Source organism: Pelecanus crispus, chromosome 1 (genome assembly GCF_030463565.1).
Source record: "Pelecanus crispus isolate bPelCri1 chromosome 1, bPelCri1.pri, whole genome shotgun sequence".
NCBI lineage: Eukaryota > Metazoa > Chordata > Aves > Pelecaniformes > Pelecanidae > Pelecanus > Pelecanus crispus.
In genome coordinates this window covers 36582553-36608190 of record NC_134643.1, presented here as the reverse complement: position 1 = coordinate 36608190, position 25638 = coordinate 36582553, and the positions used below count along the sequence as shown (strand labels likewise).

The 25638-nt window shown below is 42.1% G+C and overlaps 1 protein-coding gene across 1 annotated transcript in view; it reads left to right on the top strand.

Moving 5' to 3' along the window:
- The first annotated feature begins 23132 nt into the window (after positions 1 to 23132).
- LRIG3 (leucine rich repeats and immunoglobulin like domains 3) overlaps positions 23133 to 25638 on the top strand; it is a 43243-nt gene continuing 40737 nt past the window's right edge. Inside the window, exon 1 of the mRNA XM_075717946.1 lies at positions 23133 to 23320. Within this exon, the coding sequence (XP_075574061.1) occupies positions 23133 to 23320 (188 nt within the window). The remainder of the gene's footprint in view (positions 23321 to 25638) is intronic.

The following is a 25638-nucleotide window of genomic DNA, read 5'->3' as shown; positions in this document are numbered from 1 at the left end:
CATATGGACAAATATACTTTACTGGAAGATCTGAGTTCAGATTTTCAAAATCTTAAGGCTCTGAAAGGAAAAGAAAAAGTTATCAAGATAGGTCAGTGCCTATGTGTTCTCATTATCATCAGTGAGGTCTTTGGCATGTGGGAAATCTTTAAAAATCCAGGTACTTCTGTACACGTTGAAATGAGAAGTGCTAGGTGTTGTGAAAATCCACCCAATGAAGTGAATGATCTTTCGATCCAGTTTCTTACATCAGTGCACACTAATCAAAAGGATAAATCCAGCCTGGTTTACTCTCACTTGATGTTCCATTAACTGCCTGAGAATTGGATATTTGGGTCTTGAAGAGTTTGTGACTTAAGCGCTTCTCTGACATTGGATCTGAGTAATTAGGAAAATCCACTTAATAAAATTTTTCCCTGAGCGAAGAGAGCTGGAATCAGACATTATCTTTCAACATTCTGAAAGAAAACAGTGCAGTAGCTGAAACCAAAAAGAATGCAGGGGAGCCCACAAGCAGCATCCAGTATGAAATGCACACAGAGGACGTCTTAAAAGGTACTACCCTTCAGCAGCTAACCGCAATGTTATTTTCTTGATAGAAGATATGTAAAGAAGCATGATAATGACATGCAGGGAGATAGGGCCATGCTGACAGGGGGAGATGGATTTTAGGAGAGACAAGGACAGGAGAAATATGGTAGATTACAGACTAGAAATTAAGATGGAAAGACAATGCAGAATATGGGGAGAGTTATTTTATTTTTCCTTTTCAATGCTTTTTTTGGTATTTTAAGTCCTTTATTCCATTTCACAATGTAGAGAGTCCAGAAACAGTTTTAGTGACAGAGCTGACTCGATTCTCATCACAACTGTACCACCTCCTGAGATGGAGAATACAGGAACAGCTTCACAGATCATTTTCTTAGGGTTATACCAAACAGAAGATGTTCAGAGATGAAGATTAAGTCCGTTTTATTCGGGCAGGAGGAACTACTATGTTTTGGGTTTTTTTAAGGCTTTCATTTTCAGAGAAAATGACATGAGTGACACAACAATTTCAAAGTACTACATGTTTCCAAAGCCAGTTTCCAAAAGTATATATGGCTTCATGTGAATGAGTTTTGCCACGTATATTTATCTCTTTTTTACTGTTGAAGTTATTAACTGACTAAAACCACATTAAATTAAAAAGCTATAAAAGATTAACACATCATATATTTTGAAATGCAAGCTTAATGGAACATATGTTTTGACCTAGAGAGGAGCTTGTTTGTTTACCTGTAACCACACAATAAGCATGTGGTGAGATTGCCACATAAATGGACTGGGCAAGTGTAGTGAACAGTCTAAATGATTCATTTGGTCTTCCATGTTTCTGAACTTTTATTGTATCAATGACAGCAACATAGGCTCATCAGAGGTATACATACAGTCAAGTGAACTTACTCCAGGAAAAAAGTAGTAAAATAGGGAAATATATGAAGATTTCAAAACAGATAATAGAAATAATTTCTTTTCATAATTTTATCCCTAAATTATTCTACATTCTAATTACTTTTCAAGGCCAGTGACTTAACCCTACCCATGTTAATCAGGAGAAACATAAAAGTCCTATAATGAAAAAAAATTAATTGGGTAGCTATTTACCTCTCTGTCATTCCTACACATGTCAACATCAAAATAATGTGTTGCTTGAATTGCTGACTAGTTTTCCTTAACTAGCCCACGGGGGTATTTGTATATGCAGAACATTACTCACACTGTATGTAACTTAATCTTTAACGCAACAGACTTTTCCAAACAACAGTTTATAAACACGAGCTATTCTGTTATTCATCCAAGAGCGAAGAAACAGATTTTGCTCTAAATTGCATTGGCAACTCTCTTCCTTGTTTGAAATGTGTGCAGTCATTATAAATTTGCACCAGAGAACCTGAAAGTAGGGGTTTTCCCACTGTACAGCATAAATCAAGCCACAGTATGGACACAATCCGTGAGTCACACATGTTGAAGTTAGCATACATGCAGGTACAGCGCGCAGAGCTGCCAGTGCTACATGTGATACACCCTGACATCATGCTGCCAGTTGCGGTAGGTAACAAGAAAAGTTTTGGTGACCCATGTGTGGATTGTACAAGACTTGTGGATATATACAGAACGAATATTCATCTGCGTCTCTTTCACAGAAAGAAGAGAAAGTTCAGGTCACCATTTTCTCAAGGGCCTAAACATTCAACTCTATGAAAATTTATTTGAGGACTTGGAAACTAAGGACTGTAAATCTATGTTCAGCTGTGTGCAAGGGAACGGACTCTATGAGCCAGACAGTCCTTCCCCATCACATGTTCCTTGTATAAGAATGAAGTCTAATATAAGTGATTTGAATAACTCTTTTAAGATGTTATATAAACTGTAACAAATTTAGGCTTCTGCTTTCAGTGTGTAGTTTTGAATCACTGCCAAGCTAGATACTTAAACAGCCAAAAATCAGCTCTGCAAAACCCCCCAAGGTCTCTTTTTGAATGAAGAAGTTAACAAATCTCAGACTTTTTATAGTGGAAAAGTCTCCTCCACACCATAACCAAAGACTGTTGACACTAGAATAATTTGGTCTTATTCTGTTACAGTAGCAATGGTGGAAGAGCTATAATAAATCGACCTCAAATTTGTTACCATTAAATTAATTTAGACACAAGAATGTGGTTAAAATCTTTTTAATTGGACAACTTTAACATACCCTCTCTTGCTCTTGCAATTGCAGCAGAGCAAGGGAAAATGAGAAAATACCCCGACACTGAGAGTTTCACTGTAATACCTTTGCCTGATTCTAGGTAGAATGAACATGGCAGAACACTATTACACATTGCTCATAAATTGACATGATCTAGCCGCAAAGAGGGCACAAAAAGGATGCCTTTGCGATCATTTATTAAAGAAAAAACTGTTTTCTACATTCACACTGCATGACCAGGTAGTGTGGACCAAGAGATGCAAGCTGGTGCTGTACGTATTTCAGAGGTTTTTATTTTGGACTTCTAGTCTGGGCCTGTGGACCAAATGCCTGTTAAACAATTGAGGCCTCCCGAGTGCACTCCTGGAATACATCTGCAATTTGAACTAAGGCAGAGAAAGTGGGAGCAAAAGTGTACTCCTTATGATTAGTGGAGATCTAGTAAAAAAAAAAATCAATGGGGTCTAGCTCCATGAGTGCTTATTTTTCCCTGTTGACGGTAACGACAGTTTGACATGATAAGCAAATTGTAACTTTCTAAACTGAGGAAGGCAAATGCCATGTTCTGCATCTCAGAAGATGAGGATGCTGTCCAACAGTGTTTAACAAGCATCGCCCCATGTGAGTTCTTCTATATCACTAAATGTAAACTGCTCCCTCAACCCATTTTTTCATTCCATTCAGAATGGTCCCTCTCCTCATCTTCTGTCTATTTTCTGGAAACTTAGTGGCATATAAACTGCTGGTCCTCTGTCTCAGTTAAAACTGCTAGTAGGTTCAAAAATGATAGGGGATGATCTGACAGACAAAAACGCAGGACTGATCAGTCCTCTAAAGTTCATTTCTTTACAAAAACAAAGGCTAAAGCATCAAAATCATTACCAAAATCACAGCAAAATACTCAAAAAAGTAACTACTTTAAACAACAAATACCCAGTGCTTCATAAGCTTTGCAGTCAAACCCGAGCTGCCTCACCCAGTGTGTGAGAGCAATGGGACACTGCAGATTTTTTTAGCTGGAGCCACTAGCTGTTAAGTAAATATCTTTCTTTCAAACCATTCACTTCCATTTTGGTTTTAAGTTACACAGGCAAACAGAGCTAAAAGAACAGAGCTGAAGCAAAGAGGCACTGAAATTGTGCAAAGGAACAAACCAGAAAAAGGCATTCTTTCATTTTCTCATATTCGCACAAATGGAAATTTGAATAGTGAGAATGCTAATGGTACTCCGAAAGTATTGAGTATCTTGGGCAATTTAAATCCTTAAAGATTACTGCAGAGAGAAAGATATTTCCACAGAGTTACTCTCTGCCAGTATCAGAAATTCCTCTTTATTAAACAAGTTCAAATAACAGCTCAGTGTTTCCAAACTTAAAGAAAATGTGAAGTGTTATGTTTTCCACAGAGAAAGAGACACAATATTTTCTTTTCTGGAATAAGTCATTTTACATTAAGCGAAACAACAAACCAGAAAAATATAAAAAAATTGAAATTGCCAGTTCCATCTGAGAACTGCGCCTGAAGAGAGCAAAGTCCTGGAAGCATATCCTGCATGGAAAATGGAATTGTAACTGCTGTATGTTACAGTTTCATATACCACAGTAAAGGCACTTCTGCCACTTTCCTCTGGAATTAGAAAATATTTTACTGCATGATTCAAAAGCTTCACTGTATTTGGTTTTCCTGAGCTTCTGTCAGCAGCAGTTCATATGTTAGAAGATGATGGAGAGAGTATCTCTGACAAATACATAATTTATGTAAGAATAAAGTATTATGGATCAGTCTGGAAGTGATGACAATAACAAATATCACTGTAATAGAATGAGATGATTTCTTGATCTATCTGTGAAAAGAACACAAGTTGTTTCAATCAAGGAGCAAACTTTCCTTCCTCAATTTCCAGTTTGAAGTTATTCCTGGTGAAGAAGCAAGGATAAAGGAACACAAGACAGAGTCAGCCTGACTGCAAATGTCTTGGCTAGGATGGTACAATTCCATATTGTGGAAAGCAAAACAAAGAGAGAAAAAAAATTACCTATACTAAAACCACGAAAACCAGAACTCCATTATATCTTAATGTCATATTAAGAGTTTAGAAAGCAGCAATGCATCCAGTGATGAGGACTAATAGATTTCATCTGGGATTTTTAGATCTTTAGATTTGTACATGATTTTTCAGAAAATATCATAGTTTCTGATCTTTCTTGAGAGAGAAAATGACGTTTTAATGAAAAGTTTCTAAAGGGGAGATTTTCAGCATGGAGTTTTTGATCAAAACAAGCATAAAGAAGATAGCAGAGCAGTCAGTAGCTGCAAGAGGTAAGTACAGCTTAAGACCGCTGGATTTAAGTTCCTGAACTGCTTATACAAATATGAGCAGCTGCACCATGAGGGGCTGAGAGGTGTGACTGAGTACTCAGTGATCCTGTGGTTAAGACATCCACAGGGTTGCGCAAATAACTAGTTGTGCAAAGCATGGGTATGAATTATATTCTTCTACATCGCTGCGTTACCAGCCAGACTATTCTGTGGTGGGTCCCTTGGCCTTTGGTTTTGACCAGACATGCCACCTGGTCAATACATACCAGTTTCTATATTTTCCAAAAAGTAAGTTTCACTGGAAAATTCCCAACCAACTCTCATCAAGAATGGGCTCTTGTTTGTCAGGCCAGATGAGCCACCCCACCACCTGACAACCTTTCCCACACTTTTTGGCAGGTAGCACTTGGTATGAATGCCAGTGGGCATCATCCCAACCTCGGAAAGTGTTCACTGTAAACTGCAGCAGTCATAAAGGGGACTCCCATGAATCGAGACAGCAGCTGGGAACATTCTCATTACTGGAGGTGAGAGGTCTGGAGAGAAGCAGCCCATGGTCACAGCATCAAGTTTCGGCAGATGCCTACACAGGTGCTAAGGTAGAAATATCAGGCTGAAAGCAAATTGGGGGAAAATTATGTTCAGATTCCAGTTAGACAGTGAGACACGGAAAGCCATGAGTGCAGTGCCCGGAAGAAAAAATGAAAACAGACTGTGGTGATATATCTTTTCAGATACTGAAACTACCTATAAGAAATCAATGTATCCTTCACGCAGTTAATTATGCAGTGTAAAAGCAGGCAGAGACACAAGAACAGAACATAAGCAAAGTGTTAGTCCAGAGGTACACAATTCCTACAAGACAGCTGGAACTGCACTGCCCCAAGGAGCACTAGCACCGCATGAAAACCCGAGGGAGGCTGTGTTCTCTGGAAACAGATGAGTTAGTGGGGTATGTGGTCTCATCACCAGTAACCATCACAAAGAAAACACTGCATGCTGCAAGACTGAGCACAATTCACATTACTGAGACGCTAGCGTTATGCTGCAAGGATAAGGAACAACTCACTAACAGCATTACTAATGACAGAGATACACATCAAAGCATGCCTTCTGGAGACAAGTATTCTTCCAGCTCTATAAAACAAAATATATGCAAAATGCAATACCTTTTTTTCTCTTTTGTGAGTGTTGAGAATGGCAGACAGCAGAAAAGTTCATATTCCAGAGCTAGCCATGTCTCAGAGAGCAAATGCCTCTGGGAAATTAGTCCCTATTATAGACAAAGCTATAAGATGGAGTTTTGTTTTAAAAGGCAGGGATAAAGCAGTAGTTCCAGAGGATTTGGAAGGCAGAACAAATGCATTCATCACATATGGAGAAAGAGGTATGTCTGAAATGAGCTGAGGGAACAGCTATTTCACAAGCACAAATGCTAAATCAGTAGCATACATAGATTGATGAAAAAATATACATGGTCCAGCAAGCACCAGAACCAGGAGATCTGTAATAGATCTTTTCATTATTAAAAGTTACAGAAATTACAAGATAGCAACAGATTAGTGCTCCATTTTCTAGAAAGTAGGCTGAATGGGGGGCAAAACTAAGGTCACAGGCAAAAATGTCTGTGATGCTTATAAAGCCTGTCAACTCGTTGCTCGGATTTTGTTGAGACCACTAACACCACACTGACCAAGACTTTCTTATTCTTTGCACTTCCCTATCATCATTTCTACTTGTGTACACTGATTCTCAGTTTACACACAAATTCAGGCAGAGACTCTCTTTTTGATCTTTGAAAGATGCGTGGCAAACCTGACTTGTTGAGACAACGGGCCTCCGTGCCCTGCGGTAGAACACAAATCAGTCAGTGTCAATTGGGAACTTAAGCACAAATTATCATCTAATAGGTGCTTTGAAAGCAAATGAAGACAGAGATGCAAGACATCCTAGAGTGTCACAGCAGTTGTCAACCGTACAAGGAAAGACCTCAGAAAAGGATGCATCAAAGAACAATGTTTTTGTTTCACACTGGAGCAGAAGAATGAATGACAGAACAAAAAAGCAGTAAATGATAGGGGACGATAATGTTCCAAAGATCCAATGCACACAGGTCAGCAGATCTGGGTACAGCCCTCTAGGAATGGGAAAATGCAAAAGCCCGAGCTCCACGGGAACAGAGAACACGGGAGACATGTGGCAGATTGTGCTGCAGTAGGCAAGGCAAGCAATGAAGAGTTATCAGTGATCAGTCGTCTCATATGTAGTTAGGCCAAGGCCAGGATCTGAACTCAACAGGAGTCTCAATGATCAGTGACACCCAACGCTCCTGATTTTTCTGCAAGACTTGCAACAACATTATATAATAGCAAACAACATCAGGAGCAACCCGGGGGCTACCTTAAATAGAACCCAAACAAGCACATAGAAAAGACTAGTAAAACCATGATGGCATGAAGGGAAAGGCTGGCTTCCCAGAACATCTGCACGCTCCTCATGTCTGGCCACAGCAAGTCAAGAAAGGCTTTCACAGAGAACACACAATAGTTACTAAAGGAACTTGTATGTACAGCTCAAAGGGAGGGGTACGGCCTGGAACTGTTCATTAGCTGCTTCTTAAGCTGTGGAGAGAGATTCCTGTTCAAGAAGTGTATGCTGAGCTCGTACTAACTCAGTGGGGCTAAGTTATAAACAGCATGCAGTGAGGACTGTTTATATCTTCTCTGAAAAAGGATCGGTATTAAGAGGTACATTCTCCAAAATCAGCATCTCAGAAACACCTCCAATCCAGACCTCACACTCCATGTTAGTGCTAAGAGAAGACTTTCTCTGGGTCTGTCCATGAAATTGTCCAGACCCTTCTGATGGTCATGTTGGAGGCAGCTAGCACTTTTCCTTCTTCATCCAGAAGTGAAAACAAATAGTGTGAGAGCATCCCTTATTAAAACAGAGTCAATTATTTATATAAGTATTAGGATTTCCATTACATTGAAGCAGATTTACAGCAACCAAATGAGGAAATCAATGAAGGGACTGCTGACAGATACAGGGAAATGGTTAAGAAAGCCATCAAAAGTTTTTCAAATATTGGCTGCAGCTGTTCGTCTACAAGTAACTATATTCTTTAAGAATCTGGGAACCCTTGCTTGGTGAATTAACTGCTTGCAAAATAAGTAACTGTTCTCAGCATGCCACTCCAGGTAGTGTGCAGTGTGCAGTGTGCACTAGGGAACTCCAGCAACCAAAACCTAGGCAGGATTTTGATAGCAGCAGTCTTGAGACTAGGAACTTAATTTTAACTTATGGTACCTGACTGCTTCTGTGGGCCTAAGTCACTTATTCAAAGGCATATTTGAAGTCAATGGCAGAGTTGGAAACTGAGTTTTGACTGACATACTAGAACTCTGTGCGGAGGCCATTCTTCTGTGACTGAATGGAAACTGAAATTACCAGGTTCATAATCTAGAAAATATATGTGGAACAGTGTCCTTGCTTATCTTAAAGCAGAGATAAACTCCCTTTGCCTTTTTTTCTGAGAGTGCGACTTTGTTCTATACATCACTTTTAAATATGTGCTTTTTTTTTTTTTAAGGTTTTGGGGAGAGAGAGGGAGGAAGGGAGGAAGGGAGGAGGATATCAGTAGTTCCCTTTCAAAATTATTTTGCAAATACAGATTTTACTTTTCTGTACATGAAATTTTGATCAACTTGTAACATCCATTTTACCTGAGGATAAGACAGTCTTTTTCTGCTTATGTAAGGGAGACAACTGAGACCTATTAGATCTGTCTACAGACACATCTGTAGTCTCTCCATGACCTTATGTCTTTTCACCCTGTGGAAGCTCCTGCCTTCGGATAACACAAAGTTTTAGAGACAGAAAGCAGAAGGAGAGGGAGCCCATCTGCTAGCCACAGGAGCTTCCCCTGCTGACCCCACATATTTCCACTTGGAAATCCAAGGAAGAGTTAATGCCTGCTTCAAAGCCTGAGGCACAGATAACTGCTTCCACTCTACCTGGCTGCAACCCAGAGCTGCCGGGGGTCTTAGCATGTGGCAGCCAGCTTGTGTGGCCATCCTGCAGGGACTACACCAGGCACTGTGAAGAACAGGCTCTAAACTGGACCCTAGCTTTCCTCAGTCGTGTGAGTCAAAGAATCACAAAATACCTGCCTACCTCTATAAACACAAACAAAGAACAACCTTCTGTTGTTATTGAAATTTGACAAAATTATTCCAGAAATGAACTTACACCTCCACAGGCTACGTGATTCCCAGACAGCGCCATCAGTCACTGCACTGAAATACCTGATTTATTATACATAGGTATGAGGTAATTACTACATATTTATTACCTATTATTTTATTATGTGTTTATTTTGGAGAGGCAATAGACTACCTGTAATTAGGTTTGCATCCATTATGAAGCCCTTTTTTAAGCTGTTTTATACCTTTGACTTGCCTTGGCTTGAAAATTACCACATTTATTCTGCAGGCAATGGGGAACAGGTCTTGTTTAGTTTGGAAAAAAAAAAAAAGTCCTAATACTTCACTTACTGAATTCAACTCAGAAACAGCAAAATAAGTTACTTTTGCTTATTTCATTAAGAATGCTTAAAATACGTTTGATGGAGGAATTACGTCTATTTTGTTCAGCTTTGACAAGTTTCCTACGAAATCACTGGCTCTGAAGCATATGGGCCTTAGTCCTGCTATAAGTTCCATCCTTTCAAAAGTCTGAGCATTCACAAATCCTGTGTGAAGCAAATGGGCATCTGCCTATTCACAATTCATCCTCCAGACTCAGGGGTTTATGATCTGTTTTCCATTTGTTTCCCAGGCACCATCCTCTGTCAGATCAATAGGATATTTGATCACAAAACAAAGAAATAAACTAGTTTGAACTGAAGCATTACAAGTTCCTTACTGGTACCTATTGCTGCATTTGAATGGGTGGGTTTTTTTAATAATAGATTTTATTAACCAAAAGCCCGTGTGCTCTTTTCTCATTATTTAAATGCAAAACCTTGTTGCCCTAAACAAGGTCCTCCCCTTTTAGTGGTAGAATGGTGGAAAGTAAAACACTTGATTAATACACTCCTTGGCAATTTCCCACCAGCACAACCAGAGAGAGGATTGTTTTTCATAAGAACAATCTTTTCCCTCAATAACTCTTACTTGAGGTTCCCTTTAAACCTATCAGGGTCAAGCCCTTGCAGTCCTGAAGTGCAATTGCTTTTATCGTGCCTCCCTTCAGTACACACATGCAGTTGTTTTTATTCCATTTTGCTCTATTCCTTAAGGAGAAAAAAGTTTTTTTACAAGTTTATAATTTTTAAAATTCCTAACAGTGATAATCATCCTATTGACTTCGAAAAATTTCTGGGTCTAATTTCCTCATTCTATTTCCTTTCAGTATTTTATAGTTATCCAAAATTAGCTTAAAATTGAAATAACATCTAAAGACTGTTAGAAGATTTTTTTTTTTAAGGTAATAAACATCTTGAGACTTCACAACAGGTCTCTCATTTGTTTAGTTAAAACACATCTTTATTACCTCTTTCAGCTGACACGAAAAGGTGCAAACATTTTGCCATACTAAAGCCTTTTTGGTGTGGCGAGCTCAGAGGAATAAAGAGACTTGAAGCTGCCAGTGATGGTCTGAAAAAGTAATTACCAAGGGACATTCTAGCAGGATTAGTGTCCTTTAGTATGCTGATTAATCGGGTTTTAAATAGTGAAGATCCTCGAGTAAGTCCTTCCAAGTAAAGGGACTGTCTTTACTTGCTGGTATATGATAATGGTATTTGAAAAATCAGAAGCGATTAATACCCGAAGTGTGTGTAACTGTACAAATGTAATTCTTTTCAGAAAGGAAAAAGCGCCTAGTAACACATTTATTGTCCACCTGTAGGGTCTGGCTGAACACTTCATTCGGGGGTTTTCTTATTCTCCCAGCAGCAGGCAACAAACATCCCATGGGCTTCACTGAGAGCGCAGCCGGGAGCCTGTCGCCGCCGCCGACATCCAGTCGGATCGTGACAGCCGCTTTGTAGTCGCGCTCGGATCCTCGTAACCCCGCCCGCTCCATCACGCCCCTACACGGCAACTTACGGAGGGCAGTCAGCGCCTCAAATCGCCTGGCACTTCGCGAAAGTAAGTGCTAATAGGCCTCCTCTTTCGAGCTCTAATTAGTACTATGCATTGGAAATGGCTCCTGAAAGCTGCTTGTGATCTCTCAGTCGAAGGCAACCTCAAAAAGCAAATAAACAGCAGATAAATACCCTTTTAAAAGCCCAGTTATAACTCTCTCGCTCAACGTAACATAGGAATACTCTGCCTCTTTCTTACGAATAAACATAATTATTTGCAAAGGCTTCTGAACTTTTAAGTGGCTTCTCACACCCACGTCTTTATACGAATTTAATGAAAGGCAAATGTCAAATGTCCCGTTGGGTGAAAGAGGATTGAGTCTTTCCTCTGTGCTGCGTGGTAAGCTCAGAAGTGTACTTCCCTGATCTTTCACTTGTACACCTACTTTTGTGTTAATTTTCTTGTCTTCTACGTATTCTCCTTTATTGCAACCTAAATTTCAGAGTACAAGTCACTACATATATTGATTTAACTTTTTGTACGATTAATCTTCAGAAAACATACCCACGGCTCTCATGTCTTTGTGTGACTTTGGATATGGGAGGAGTACACTGGAATTTAAAAGACCACTCACGCTCCTAAAATTAAGCATGTGTATAACTGTTTGCAGAATGGAGGCCTAAATTATCCCTTATCTCTATTTCTAATATTTCCAGGTTGCATTTATTATTTGCGGTCCTCTCTTGTGTTTACAGTCTTTACCAATTATACATAAAACACTTTTTGCCCATTCTTTCAGACCGCAAATGAGAACAAGGAACACAAGCCTTGACATCCTACAGGACATTTTTCTCCAGTGACTCTCCAGGCCCTTTGTTGGTCTTTCCTGAAATTTCTAGCTGAAAATCCGATCTGTGACAGATCAATTTAAAACAACAACAACAAAAAAAAAAAAAACCAAAAACAAAAACCCCACCCCAAATAAATCAGATTTTGTGATGCAGTGTATTGAGTGCTTTACTTCATTTCCCAGAATGGACCAAATACGTTCCCAGAATAATTCACCAAATCCATGGCAGCTGTAGGAGTGTTTAAGGTCACTGTTAGATACTATGAGATAGCACTGTACTATTAACTAGAGGACAGAATGGCATCTTTCTGATGGGAAGAATTGCCCAGCCTTTTCTTTCATGGGGAGAAATGCCAGCCTCTTTAAAGTCATGCAATAAAACTCCCATTAGCTCCGGTGTTATCCCCCTTACATGATGCTTATTTACTGTATGTGTGGCAATAACACATACTCCAAGTTTAGCGTCAAAGAGACTCAAAATTGCAGTTGTATAACAATTCGGTGAGTTTGAAAAAGTGAAGCAAAGGTTCCTTATTTGTGAACTTCCAAGGCCTCAGCAGAGCAGATGTTTCTATCAGCACTGCAAGTCACAGAAACCTGTGGGGTGCAGCAGGATTTGCAGGTTTTCCTGCCAGGCTGTTGAGCCGGAGGCTGCCATAGATAGTCTCAGTTGAAAGCTGCGCTAGCTGTGCTTGGCAACTACTGTACTCCGCCTGACAAAAAGGCATGCAGTACATGAAGTTAAATATCATGTGCGCAGGAAGCTGAAGTACATATAAAATATATCTGTGTGCATGTATATGTGTGTGTGTGTGAATTTACATGCACAATAAAAAAATGGGGGTCTGAGCATGAACTGCATATAATCCTGCACAGAAAGAAGGATAAAAAATGTGCATTAAAGAACTGTAGCACCCATGCAAACTCTGTGGCTTTAGACAAGCAAGCTTCTACAGCACTAGAAATGGAAGAAGAACGTGAAGTACAAGCACTGATGCATGCTGTCTGGTTTGCTTTCAACTATTTTTCCATTTTTGAGCCCCTATACATTTTTTACTAGCAATATGAACGTCTGTTAGGCTTATGAAAATGAGCTGGTTTTTCTTGTACTGCAGCTTCCATGATTGTTAATACCAGACCTGCACGTTACTGGGGTAAATGGAAGCGGAGCCAGATTAGGTGTGAATACGCAATTACATTCTGATAAACTGGACAGTATGATGTTTAATGCTGTCTTTAGTATCTTATACCAGTTTTGTTTGAGCTACAGATAGATCAGATCTGATCCAGCATAAAGTTAAACCAGTGGAGAGAGGAAACATTTGAGCCAGCACAGTTTCAAGGGCAAAGATACCTATGGAAAAAAAACTGAATTCATTTGAAGAGGCAGAGTGAGGTTTTGTAATTTCAAGGGACTGTGCTGTTTCTAATCTCAGACTCAGTGCCCAAAACCTGGATTTACCACCACATTAAATGAGATTCTTCAAGACACAGTATTTTTTGATATGTTGTTTTCACTGGTAACAACAGCTTAAGGTGCACCCAGGACCCCTAATGCCTTGCCACTTCTTCCCTGGTCCGTATCATGGCACCTGGCATCGTCTGTGGGGCCAAATGACAAACCAAACAAATAAGCAGAGCCAGGTTAAAAATAACGCCAACAAAAAATCATGATCTGGCTTCCTGTAAGGCACCACAAGCAGCTGTGCTCACATCATGGAAAGGGTGGTAGGGGCAGGTCTGAGCAGGCAGTGTGCTGGATGGGAAAATCTGAAGCCACCACTGCTTGAGAAAATGGTATGAGGAACTGTTCACAGGGATACTCTGTCTGCACTGCACTCCCTCATCCTCCCCACTTGAAAAGCTGCCCATGGCTATGGAAAGGTACCCAGGCCACAGGCGAAAGGCTATTCAGGCACATCTGATTTGCTGAAGGAGTAATGCTACAGACAGCTTTGAGCTACTCATGGTTACCAAATGCTTGCAGTTCATGAAGGGGTCCTGGTCAGGAAGGGTTCTCACCACCCAGCCCATCAGGCTTTTCATTTTGTGTCCAAACCTTCTTCTTAAATACATGCTCCAGTGCTCCTCTGAATCGGGGCTTTTTATAATAGTCTGCTACAGCTCTGGAGATCAGCGTATACCACTAAACAATGATAACAACAAAGGGTTGTTTGCACTTGCAAAGTAGTCAGTAGTAGCTTCTTTGGTAGAATTATTCATTTGTGTGAGCTGCTCTAACATTTTATAATTAAATATATACTTAATTTAAAACATCCGTTTAAGAAAATAAATTAAAGAATGAAGTATTTGGAAAACATTAGAGTAAGTTTAAGACACTTGAAATGCAAAAGAAGTCAGACAGCTATACTTAAAAATTAAAAAAAGTCCTACCACTTCATATTTAACTATTGCCATTTTTTAGACAATGACGTACATTCAAAAGCAGTGTAAGAGATTATGGCTTTAGTTTTAACTCTGAATGCCCTTTTCTTGTTGATTTTATTTTAACATACTTTATGGTTTATTTTTATGACACACAGCCATACATATGTGTGTAAAAAGCACATTTATTTATAATTTAAGAGATTAATTTATATACAAACTCAAATACACATGAGGCTAAGTTTCTTGGCTAGATCTCTTTTGATACTATTTTTAAATTGTATTATTTTACTAATAAGATGCAAGTCCAAGGGTTTAACATTGCCCTGGGAGAATTACGGTCTCCGAGGAACACATTGCTCACAGCTGCGGTGAAATATCAATCACTGAAAATTTCAGCACTTTTAATTCCATCTCAGTGACATCAGTGGGATAACTGAAATATTACTCACACGTGGTACTCGGTGAGTGTGTGTATGATTTTATCAAAATACTAGGAAAGTAATTTTGTGTTTATCTTTAGCAGGTTTTTTCTAACAAAAAATCAGAATGAAAAATATGAACGTGGACAACGTGATGGATTAGTGGTGGATTTTTTTTTCATTATGATTAAAATAAGATATAATTTTACCAAAGTTTAAAATGATCAGCAAACCTCTTCCTGTTTGCTTTAGTTTCTAGCTTTCCCCCCCCACACACAAAATTGGGAAATTCATACTGTAGAAGTAGCTTAGCCAACGTTATGGAAACTTTTCTGATTATAAATCACTCAAAGGATAACTCAATTATCGAGTGTCTGCAATTCAATGAAAGCCATGGTTTCTTAATCACTTCTGCCAGGCTTGTGCCCAGCCTGATCATGTATGTGGTAGTACTGCTTTGATTTTGACAGTGTGCATGTGGGCCAAGGCACCTAATAACCCACATCGTGGCACTGCGTCTTCTCATCTACCTAGGATGTGGTAGGATGCTGACGCTGTTGTCGGCATCTCTCTAGAAGGTTGCTTTTTCTCCTGCTAAGCTCAATACAGTCCAAAGAGAACTGTACACTGAGCTATTTGCCTTGTAGCAATGCTAAAGCATTGCACCCTTTTATCCTATTTATTTCCTCTCCATAAGCTGCAACAGCAATAGAGAACACAAATGCAAGGGAGTCCCTGAATCAGAAGTTTCTTGTTTGGAGATGACAGCACACAACCAGAAAAGTATTTCAAGATTCAACACGTGCAACTCTCTGTGCTGCTAAATATTTCCTTTGATAGATCAGAGAGTGTAGAGGGGCCTGTGAGAGGGATCAGCGACTGAGAGGAGATGACTAAGCTGCAGACCTGGGAGGGAAAACAGCAAACGAAAAACTTCACAACAGACAACATTCATGGAACTATGTGCTGATGGTTCTCTTAGCTTACCCTAACAGAAAACCTACTTGAGAAAGTCACTGAGGGCCAAGAGAAGTGCCATGGACATTAGGAAATGGACAAACCTCAGCCTCCTAGTGTTAGCTGGCAGCTAACAGGGCTACTTGGAAGGTGACATCTGCATTTCGGATGCTTCCCAAACCATGTTGCCTGCATGTGAGAGATGTAAAAGAGGCCATAGAAAGCTTCGCTTGCGTAAGATTCCCCAAAAGTGCCAGAGCCATGAACAGGATTCATACCAGTATCCCTTGCAGTTTCTCCCAATTCCATATTAACAAGATCAATACAAAGAGCGTGTTGCAGACCATTGTTCACCATTGTTCACCAATCTGGCCAGCTGGTGTACAGTCCTGGTGTTTGTTGCAACTCCCGCTGGGCTATGGCTGGCACCCAGCCCATCCAGATCAGCAGGCTGTGTTTGCTGCTGTCTGATCCAGCCTGCTCTTTGATGCTCTGGCTCAGAAAGTCAGACTTTATTAGCAAACATGGCTATTGCAAGTAACCACTTGAGCAGCTGTGGATGTGGTGCAATATGTGTTTGGCCAACATCTCACCAGGACAGTGCCTGCTTTTTTTTTTTTTTTTTTGTATAATAATTGGGAGAGCAATAGGCAGCAGACAGCAGAAAGGGGGGAGCAAGTCCAGATGACACTACAGTCTGCTATGACTCCCTGTTTTCCCAATGATGGCAATGGGATAGCTGTGTGCAAAATCTCAAGTGCTGCTTGCTGCGCTGCAACACTGGGTATTCATTTTGTGAGAGCAGTAAACTGTGTCTTCCTGAGCCTGCTACCAGCTTTCTGTAGCCCTCTCCTCCCCACTCCATTCCTCTCCACTCCTCTCCTTTTATATCTGGCTCCCAAATGGGATGTAGTACTTCATCTCAGCCCTCAACAGAACATGATTTCTTCCTCTCACATAGAAAACTCTAACTGATATACCCCAAAATGCCTTCTTTGATGTTTCACTGTTGACACATACTTAGTTTGTGATGCACTGCTAGGTCTTTTTCCACAGGGTCCTCATTTTGTAATTGTACATGGTACTTCACTTAAGCATAGCACTTCCCCTTTGTTTTACTAAATCTTGTAAGATTTAATCTGTTAATAAATCCTTAATACAACTTGTTACATCAGCAGACAACAAAGCAAACTATTACAGGGGTATAATAAAAATAAAAACTACAATTCATATTTGTGAGAAATTTTGCTTATTACTGCTACAACATTTAAGGTACCTATAATTGAAAAAGTTTGAGAACTATGTATACATATTAGTCTATTAAGCTATTCAATGTATATGTTCGAAGGCACAGAGTGGGAATAGTCTAAAAATCCAGGGTCTAGTCTAAACTAGTCATAAGGCTCTTTCTAGTCAATGGAGAGCAAGAAAAACCTCCAGAGGCTGATTCATTCCAAATGCCTTGATTGCTTATTTTAGAAAGGTAGTAATCACTCTCTGGATGTGTCTTTCTCCATTGGCTACAGAAGAAGCCAAGACATCTTTAGAATAGATACCAAACTTCCAAACTGCTAAAATCACACAAGATGAGTGCCAGCTGCAGCTTGTTCCCCCCCAGAACAGACAATCAGACCTAAATTCTTCAAAGACTTAGGTCCTAACTCCCATGGATTTCTCAGTGTGAGATTCTTTTAGCTGTTGACTTAAATGAGAGTTACACACCTAAACTTGGTGAATACTTAACATCGGGGGGGGGGGGGGGGAGAGGGGGTGCAAAACACTGCTAAAAATCTTAACCAAGTCTGCCCATGATGATTTAAACAAATACAACCATCAAGCAGCCATGCCTCTCCTCTGGCAGAAATTTCCATCCCCGTTGCAGAAGGGAACATGTGTTCGTGCTTCAGGTGCAGTAACTCCCCCCCTCCCCAAGGAAGGGAAGGAGGGAAGAGCTGGAGACATTACTGTCTGGGAGAGCCACCCCTAGATTGGACGGAGCATCTCTTTTGGATTCCCTTTTTGGCCACTTCTTGATCTTTCTTACTACAAAATGTTTACTTCTTTTAAAAGATTATTTAAGAAAAAAAAACCCAACAAACTAAAACAACGGGTAGAACAGACCTGGCAGGTGTCTTATTACAGTAGCACCATCCTGAAATTACATCTACTTATTTTCATTCAAATTGACATCATTTCAAATTGAGTGTTCCTTAATGACATAAAACTAACTCTTCTTTTTTCTTCTTTGAAGTTACATCATTGTAGATGTTGATTGTTTAATTGTCCTTCCAATCATGCACTTAACTTCCCACTTAGCCCCATGCAGGACATGACTTGAAGACATTAACAATCGTCACTAATGTGGATTGCCTTAGGATGTTTAAGTTTATTTGTAATGGAGGCAAACACTCACTGTTTGGATGAATTCTATAAAAGCTGAACATTTTCTGCCCCAGGCAAAGTTTTCAGAAAGAGTTCATATGGTTTTTCTGGTTGTAATCAGAGCATTCAAATTATGCATAATTTGGTTTTCATGGTTTCAGTGTTGGATCACATAAAGTCAAGTGTAATTACCACCGAAAATAAATTTCTGTATGCACCTTGGGATATTCACCATGGACTTATGACACACTAGTAGGAGATTCACAATTACTAGGAAATTATTTAAGAACATTTTCTTGTTTTCCTCAAATGCAAGTGAAATTACAATGGTTAATCACAGGAATTGAAATAAATGGTCATGAAGTCTTAGTGCTATCTAAGTAGTAGTAAAAAAATAGTATCAATTGCTATACCCAATGGGCAGAAGAAAAGGAGGGTAGGAAACCTTTGCATTTAGAGCCATTTCTATGAAAAATATTCCATGATATTGGATGAGATTCCTGTTTGCACACACAAAGGGAAGAAGTGAAAAGGGTCTTCTGCATCCAACAGCTTTCACAGGATTCTAGTATAATTTCCAGACAGGTGCCTGAGGCAAAACCTTCTATTGCCTATTGCAAGCTATTTTGCGTATGCAAGCAGTCTCCACAAAAAGCATGTTCTGCTCCACTTTTGTTTTTTAAGCAAGATGGGTCTCACTTGTTCATCTCTCTCCAGCTGTGGCTTTAGAAAAAGTTTTGTTAGCCTTCAGATTTTTTTTTTTAAATGGATTAAATTGGGGAACCTGCATTAGGGAGTGATAATCTTGAGAGGACGAACTCTTCACTTCCTTCTCCCGGATAGTCCTAACCATCTTCTTTGACTAGAAATAAAATGGAACTGAGAAGGTTTAGGAATAAATAGACATTAAATCTGCCAGTACTTCTACAGGGCCATTTACTGACAGGAAAGTGGATAGATGGGTCATTGATTTCTATCTCAATCTATCAGAACTGAGATGTGTCAGAGCATAAGCAATGTTGTTCTGCTTTGCTTCTGCTTTCTGCTGCTGAACACTACCTAAATCACTTTATTTACCCATGAAAAGTAGAAAATCCAAAATGAAGACTAGACACAGATTTGGATTACCTGGTGATCCAGGAGTACATGGGGAGACTCTTAATTCCCAGGGTGGCCTTAATGGACATAATCATTTAGTAGATGCAAATGTTCACTCCTTTTGACCTTCTGATATAAATTCTGCAGATTTAACTATACATAACTATATACAAATATATGTAACTGTCTCTTGCAGTGGCTTGAGACTCCTTTGAAATCTGACTAAAAATGAATTTAGATTAATCACACTTACAAGTTAATAATGTTATAAAAGATGTTCTAAATTTAACTCAGAACAGAAAATGTACAGTATCTTAATTTGGTTTTGCTTAATTTAGCAATAGTAAATTACTTTTAGTAATCTGCTAAAACCAGCCTGATTTGAGGTTGACCTTTTCTGGAGGTAGGTTACTTGAAAGGAGTGCCTGATTTCAATGCGTTAATGATATGTAAAAAAATCATACTAAGACAGCTTCTGGGTGTGTCTTTTGCCTGAAGTGAACGCATATTTTAAACAACATATGTTTGGACTTGAATCTGTAAACCCGTGTTTATCTGATTTAAAATAATCAGGGAGTGAAAAAGACACCATTAGAGGCAACCCATAACATCCCAACGAAGGGTCTACAGTTCACTATGCAACCTCCCTTCCTCCACTCCCAACTCACCCAGACTACTATGCTCAGGAGTCTCCTGGAGGAAACTAATCTCTTAAGCCAGAGAGCTTGAGGGTCTAGTTTTACTAGAACTTTTCTCTGCAGCTGTGCTTCCCCCTCCTCAACATCATCCCCTCAGGCTGACCTATATTCAGGCTGCCATGGAAAGGGCCTGTCTTTGTGCAACCACCATGAATAAGCCCTCTTCCTTGTGCAGCTACATGGAAAACTGGATGAGGGAATTACTCCAACTCAGAACTAAAGGGGGGCGGGGGAATGTGTTATTATTTTTGATAGGGTTTCAGTCAAATCAGTCCCTTAATCCTGCTGAATATACATTTACACTAATGCTGATGCCAAACAAGGGTTGGTAGAAATCCCTTGCTACATGTGGACATCACAGGGTAGAGGAACGTGAGACCTCTCATTTTGATATAAGCTTACTTAGGGCAGATATAGTCCAGCCAAACCTACGAAGGAGACCTTTGTATTTACTTATGTACAATCATGGTGCGCTCTCAACTTACAGCTAATGATGAAGAGACCCCTGGGACTGGGGGCTGCCAGCTCTTGCAGGATTCCTTATCAGGTGCAGATTTGGTCCCTGAAAGTTCTGAAGAGAGCAAATCTCCCTCTGGGAAGAAAGACTTTCTGTCATGGGCTCTCAAGTACAGCATATAAGCATTTTAGAATTCATAATATAATTAGTTCTAAAATGTTTGAGTATTCTGAAAAAAGAAGCTGCAAAGACAAATGGATTCATTTTCTGAATTGATTTACCTTGCTTAATTTAAAACAGCTTCATGTATTAGCACTCAATATGCATTAGGTATTTCTAAGGGCACAGTATTCCATGACTGCATGAGGGGGTTTCAAAATTACAAAAGCAAAAGTTCTTGCCCTGTTCAACATTTTCATCTTTTTTTTTTTCTGCTGTCTTTTCTCAGATTCTCTCTTGTTCCGTAGTTCACATAGGCACTGTGTATATTATTGACTGCTATGATAAAATAAGTTCAAAATGCTTTGTCTGTATTTTTTCTTTCCTTTGGATGTTAAAACTGACAGCTTAATGACTCCATTGCCACTTACCAGTGAATCACTGCCCTTGCCAACGCTCAAAATAAGACAAGTTCACTTTTCCCAAAAAGGAGGCCCTTTGCTGTGCACTCTGGGAACTGTAGTACAAGGCTTAGTTATTTTAAATCCATTTTAATTGTAGTATGGTTCTCTGTAATTCTCTGGAGCGACACAAACATGAAGGTCTTCCCCTTGAATTTGTGATTACTTTGCAAAAGTAGCAAGTACAGCATATTTTCCCTAAATATGAACACAACATGTTCAAGTGTCTGTCTGTATCTTAGTATAGAAACGACTGGACAGTTAGAACAACTGCTGGCACTTTTGAAACAGAAGGAAGCTTTCCCACTGCTTTCAGTGGGAATAGGTACAGGCTAATGATGGATAGTTTTGAAAACCTGAATTTGGCACTGTCCTTCTAGATATTTAGAACAGCTCAGTGTTTCACAGGCTTTGCTAATCTCATGTCAACCTAACATTTTTGAACAGAAGGCGGCAGCTGCAAAGAAAGTGACCAACTATGACACACCAATGCTGCCAAGGCAGTTTTCATTGACAACAAATCAATGAAAGTAACTTGTAAAGATATACTAATTAATTTTTATCCTGTATTTCGTTCTTTTGCTTGCTTGCTTTAATGTGTAGAAAAAAAATGTGTGTTCATGCAGTTTGTTTGTTTTTCCGCAGTAATTTCCTTAAGGAGCACCAGTGGTCAACGGAGCTCAAGCTGACAAAACACCGCAGAGCTCTGCACGCCCTATGCACCTGCAACAGTTGTGTTGACAGCGGCACGTGAATGTTTGTAGTTACTGAGGACTTGCCTGCTTGGCTTGCACATTGATGATTCCTGACTTAAAATGTAGTTTCATGTCTTTAAACCTGTGTCCCGAGATACACATGGGAACAACACGGACAGAGTTTCAGCCTTACAAATCTTGATATTGGAGCTGTCAGGCTTTTGAGGCTCCAGGTCCCCGGTGTCTAAGCTGCCTACAGTCTTTCAGGTGAAACGTATAGACGTAGAGGTGGGAGAGAAAGCACAGCGTCCATGAGCAGTTTGACGTCTGCCGCTGCCGAGTAGGAGTGTATGAAGCCTACAGTAATTGAATCCATTGCAGGGTCCGGGCTTACATATGGAACTTGAACAATAGGTATTTACTTAAATTACAAAGATTACCTCAGAGATGTGGAATCTGTACGCCCTGCCCACTTCCCTGAACCTCTGGAGCTGGGATCCTGTGGGGAACATAATGGGCTTAATTACGCTGTCTGGACTAGCCACGCAGGACCCGGAAGGCAGGAGTTAACCTCACCTCACCTTTTACATGCCAGTGACCCCAGGCTTGGCTGGGAACCTGTTGGGGCCTCTGGAGCAGCTTCTGGATTGCCCCGACTCGCGCTAACCAGCACGACGGCGAAGGGAAACGCTGCACGGGCAGGGCCTGGCCGCCCTCGCACCTCGGCCCACCCGCGGCGGGCCACGCTCGGGCACCCCGGGCCCGAAGCTGGGGGCACCCAGGGCCCGAAGCTGGGGGCACCCAGCGCACCCGGGCCCGCCGCCCGCGGCCGCCCGCCCCCGGGGAGGCCAGGGAAGGCAGCGAGGGCCCACACGTGCGCCCGCCGTGCTGCGAGGCCGGCCCTCGACGGCCCTCAGGGGGCGGGCAGCGGGCCCGGGGTGCCGCCCCCGCGGCCTGGCAGCAGCGGGGCACGACGCCAGCCCACCCCGCGCCCCCGAGCGCCGTCCGACGCCCCCCAGCCCCCGCGGGGCCAGGCCGGGGCGGCCGCCCCCCGGCCGCGGCGGGGCGGGCGGGGGCTGCGGCCGTCACATGGCAGGGGGAGGGGGCTGCGGCGGGGCGGGCCGCGCTCGGGGCTCCCCCGGCCGCGCGGAGGCGGGCTGAGGCGGCGGAAAGTTTGCGGAGTGGCTGGCGGCGGGCGGCGCGCCGGCCCCCCCCCCCCTCCCGCTTTCTCCCTTTACTTTTTTCCTACACCCCCCGCTCCCCCGCCACCCCACCGCCTTCCCCCCCTTGGCGGCGGCTGCGGGGCATGAGCGGGAGCCGCCACCCGCGCTGAGAGGCGGGAGGTCGCGCCGCGCCGCGCCGCGCTCGGCTCTGTCAGTGAGGGAGCGCCAGGGACGGGAGCGCGGGCAGCGGCTCCGAGCCCGCCATGCCCCGCCGGCCCCGCACGGCGCCCGCCGCCCTCCTGGCGCTGCTGCTGCTGCTGCTGCTGGTGCTGGGGGGCCGCGCCGCCGCCCGCTGCCCCTCGCCCTGCCGCTGCGCCGGGCACCTCGTCGCCTGCAGCCGCCTGGAGCTGAGCCGGTTGCCCGAGCGGCTGCCGCGGGGGGCGGTGCAGCTGTGAGTATCGGGGGGCCGGGGGTGCCGGCCCGCGCCCGTCCGCCGTCTTCTGCCCCCGGGGGGCCGGCGGGGGCCGCGGTCCCGTCGGCGGGCGGGTTTTGGGGAGGGGGGCGCGGGTTCGGTGGCCGTAGCGAAGCGGGAGGTGCCGGCAGCGAGGTGCGCGGGGCGGGAGGGGGCAGCGCCGGGGGCCGGCGGCCGAGCTGTCAGCGGGGGCGGCGGCGGCCGCAGCGGGACAGCGGCCCCCGGGCGGCCCCGGCCCCGGCCCCGGGAGGCGGTGGCGGTCGGCGCCCGGGCTGAGATCGGGCCCGGGAGCGCTGCTCGGGGTTTTGGGAGGGGGAGGGAAAAGAGTTCTGATGTCTTGCTTGGAAAGCGTGCGCTAATCGTCAAGTTAAGAACCGATTTGTGCGTCGGGAAAACTGGCCTCGGTTTTGCTTCTGCAGTTCCTCACCTTCGCTCCCCGGTAGTTTTGGGTTTGATGATTTTATTAACACTGGAGCTTGTCCCGTTCGGCCCGGTGGCACAGAGTCGCTGAATCTGCAGTAACGCGTCCTGAAATGCCATCTGTAGAAAATTTACTTTCAGTGACAAACTTTTATGGACAAAGCATGAATTATGGGAGCTTTCTAAAAGCCTGAAGATAGCTGAGGGACTTCGCACATTTGTTTTTAATCTCTTGTCACTCAGTGTTCTTCTGTATTAGTCGTATTAATTTTCTATTGCATTTCCAAAGCAGATTGAGATAAGGACTTTAAAGTAAACAGGAAGACTTTCAATTAGTTGTGGCTAATTCTGTTCAATTGCCTCGTCTGGAGGTCATGCTGCTTTACTCATGAAATGTGGATGGCTGTATTGACACCATATGGAACTGAACATAGGAATGGCTCTGGGAGATGAATATTTCCAGGAGTGGTATAGGAAAGTGTGAGGGGAAAGAAACTTTTTTTTTTTTTTTTTTCCTTCTGGCTTATGTGATTGAAGCATACGAATCAAATACCGGATCTGCTTTACATTCAACAACTGGCTTTGCTTCCTATTAAATTTCATCCCTCCTGTTCTTTTGAACTATTTCAGTATGCTAACGTAAGTTTTCTGACAAAACCTAAGGTGTTTTTTATGCTAAGCTAAGCTTCATAGCTTAGTTGCTTAGCTTAGCTTACTTTAGCGCTGTTAAGTTAAAATTCAGGCGTGACAGCATGGTAAACAAAAAAAGCCGAGGGGAAAAATCACAGAACTTTCATTTGTAGAGTTGCTTTAAAAAGCGTTTTGCATTAGCAGTAATCCAAATTTGTCTTTTCCACTTAAGATACTGAGAGACAATAAAACACATTGCAGGGCTTTTTTGTTAGCACAAGGGAGGTTTTTCTAATTAGAATTCCCTTGGTAGTGTAAATTGTCCTTATGTAAGTTCACATTCCTTTAAAAGTGTGAGAAAATAAGTTCCACTTGTATAAATAAGCTTTGGTCTGTTGTAAGAAACCCTGCTGTGATTACTCATTGGACAGCTGTGTCACTCGCTCTTAAACTCACAGGAGTACATCTTTGTAGGTGTCACCAAACCATGTGGTCTGGCCGCTTTTGTGTAAATATTTCTTTTGTTTGTGTCAAATGCCTTAGAAGTACCCCGCTCTTTCTTCCTTCCCCTCTTCTTAATAAGAGAACAGGGAAGAGCCTGGCATTGTCTGTTACCTCCAGCTACTCCAGTACTGGGAGCTGGGATTGCGCAACGTTTAAGATTATAATGCGTTTCAGTTTTACATATGCAAAAAAGGTTTGAATAGCCTGGATTATTGTTGCAACAAACTGTGCATTTACAAATTGTCAAAGACTGTTTATGAATTTTATTGGTATATGTTTACTGTGTTTTCCATGGAAGTCCATAGCGGGTATAGCCAAAGGCTAGTAGTTTAATTGCAGGCTTTCCAATTCTCTTTGGAAAACAACAACTATTACACCATGTTCCCCGCATATGCAGGCGAGATCTCCCAAGCAGGAGAGGGAAGGCTCTTGTGCCCGAGAAGGTCTAGGCCTGCGTTAGGCTTTACACCTTCCTCTGCCCATCTGCCTACTTGCCTACGGAGAGTGGGTCGGATGAAGTTGGCTTTCTGAAGCGCTGTTTGACTCTTACGTTCCTTTTGCGTTCAAATCCCCCAGTGAAATAAAATGAGAGTGTCTAATGTGGGAAGGCTGCGTGACCTCAGAGTGGACAAGGAGGGAAAGAAGAAAACGAGCCTGAACGCCGAGTCGCATCCCCTAACTTTTGGTGGCAAGTGTGAGGCTACTGCTTTGTACGGAAACGGCTTCACGAAACGGGGCGCAAA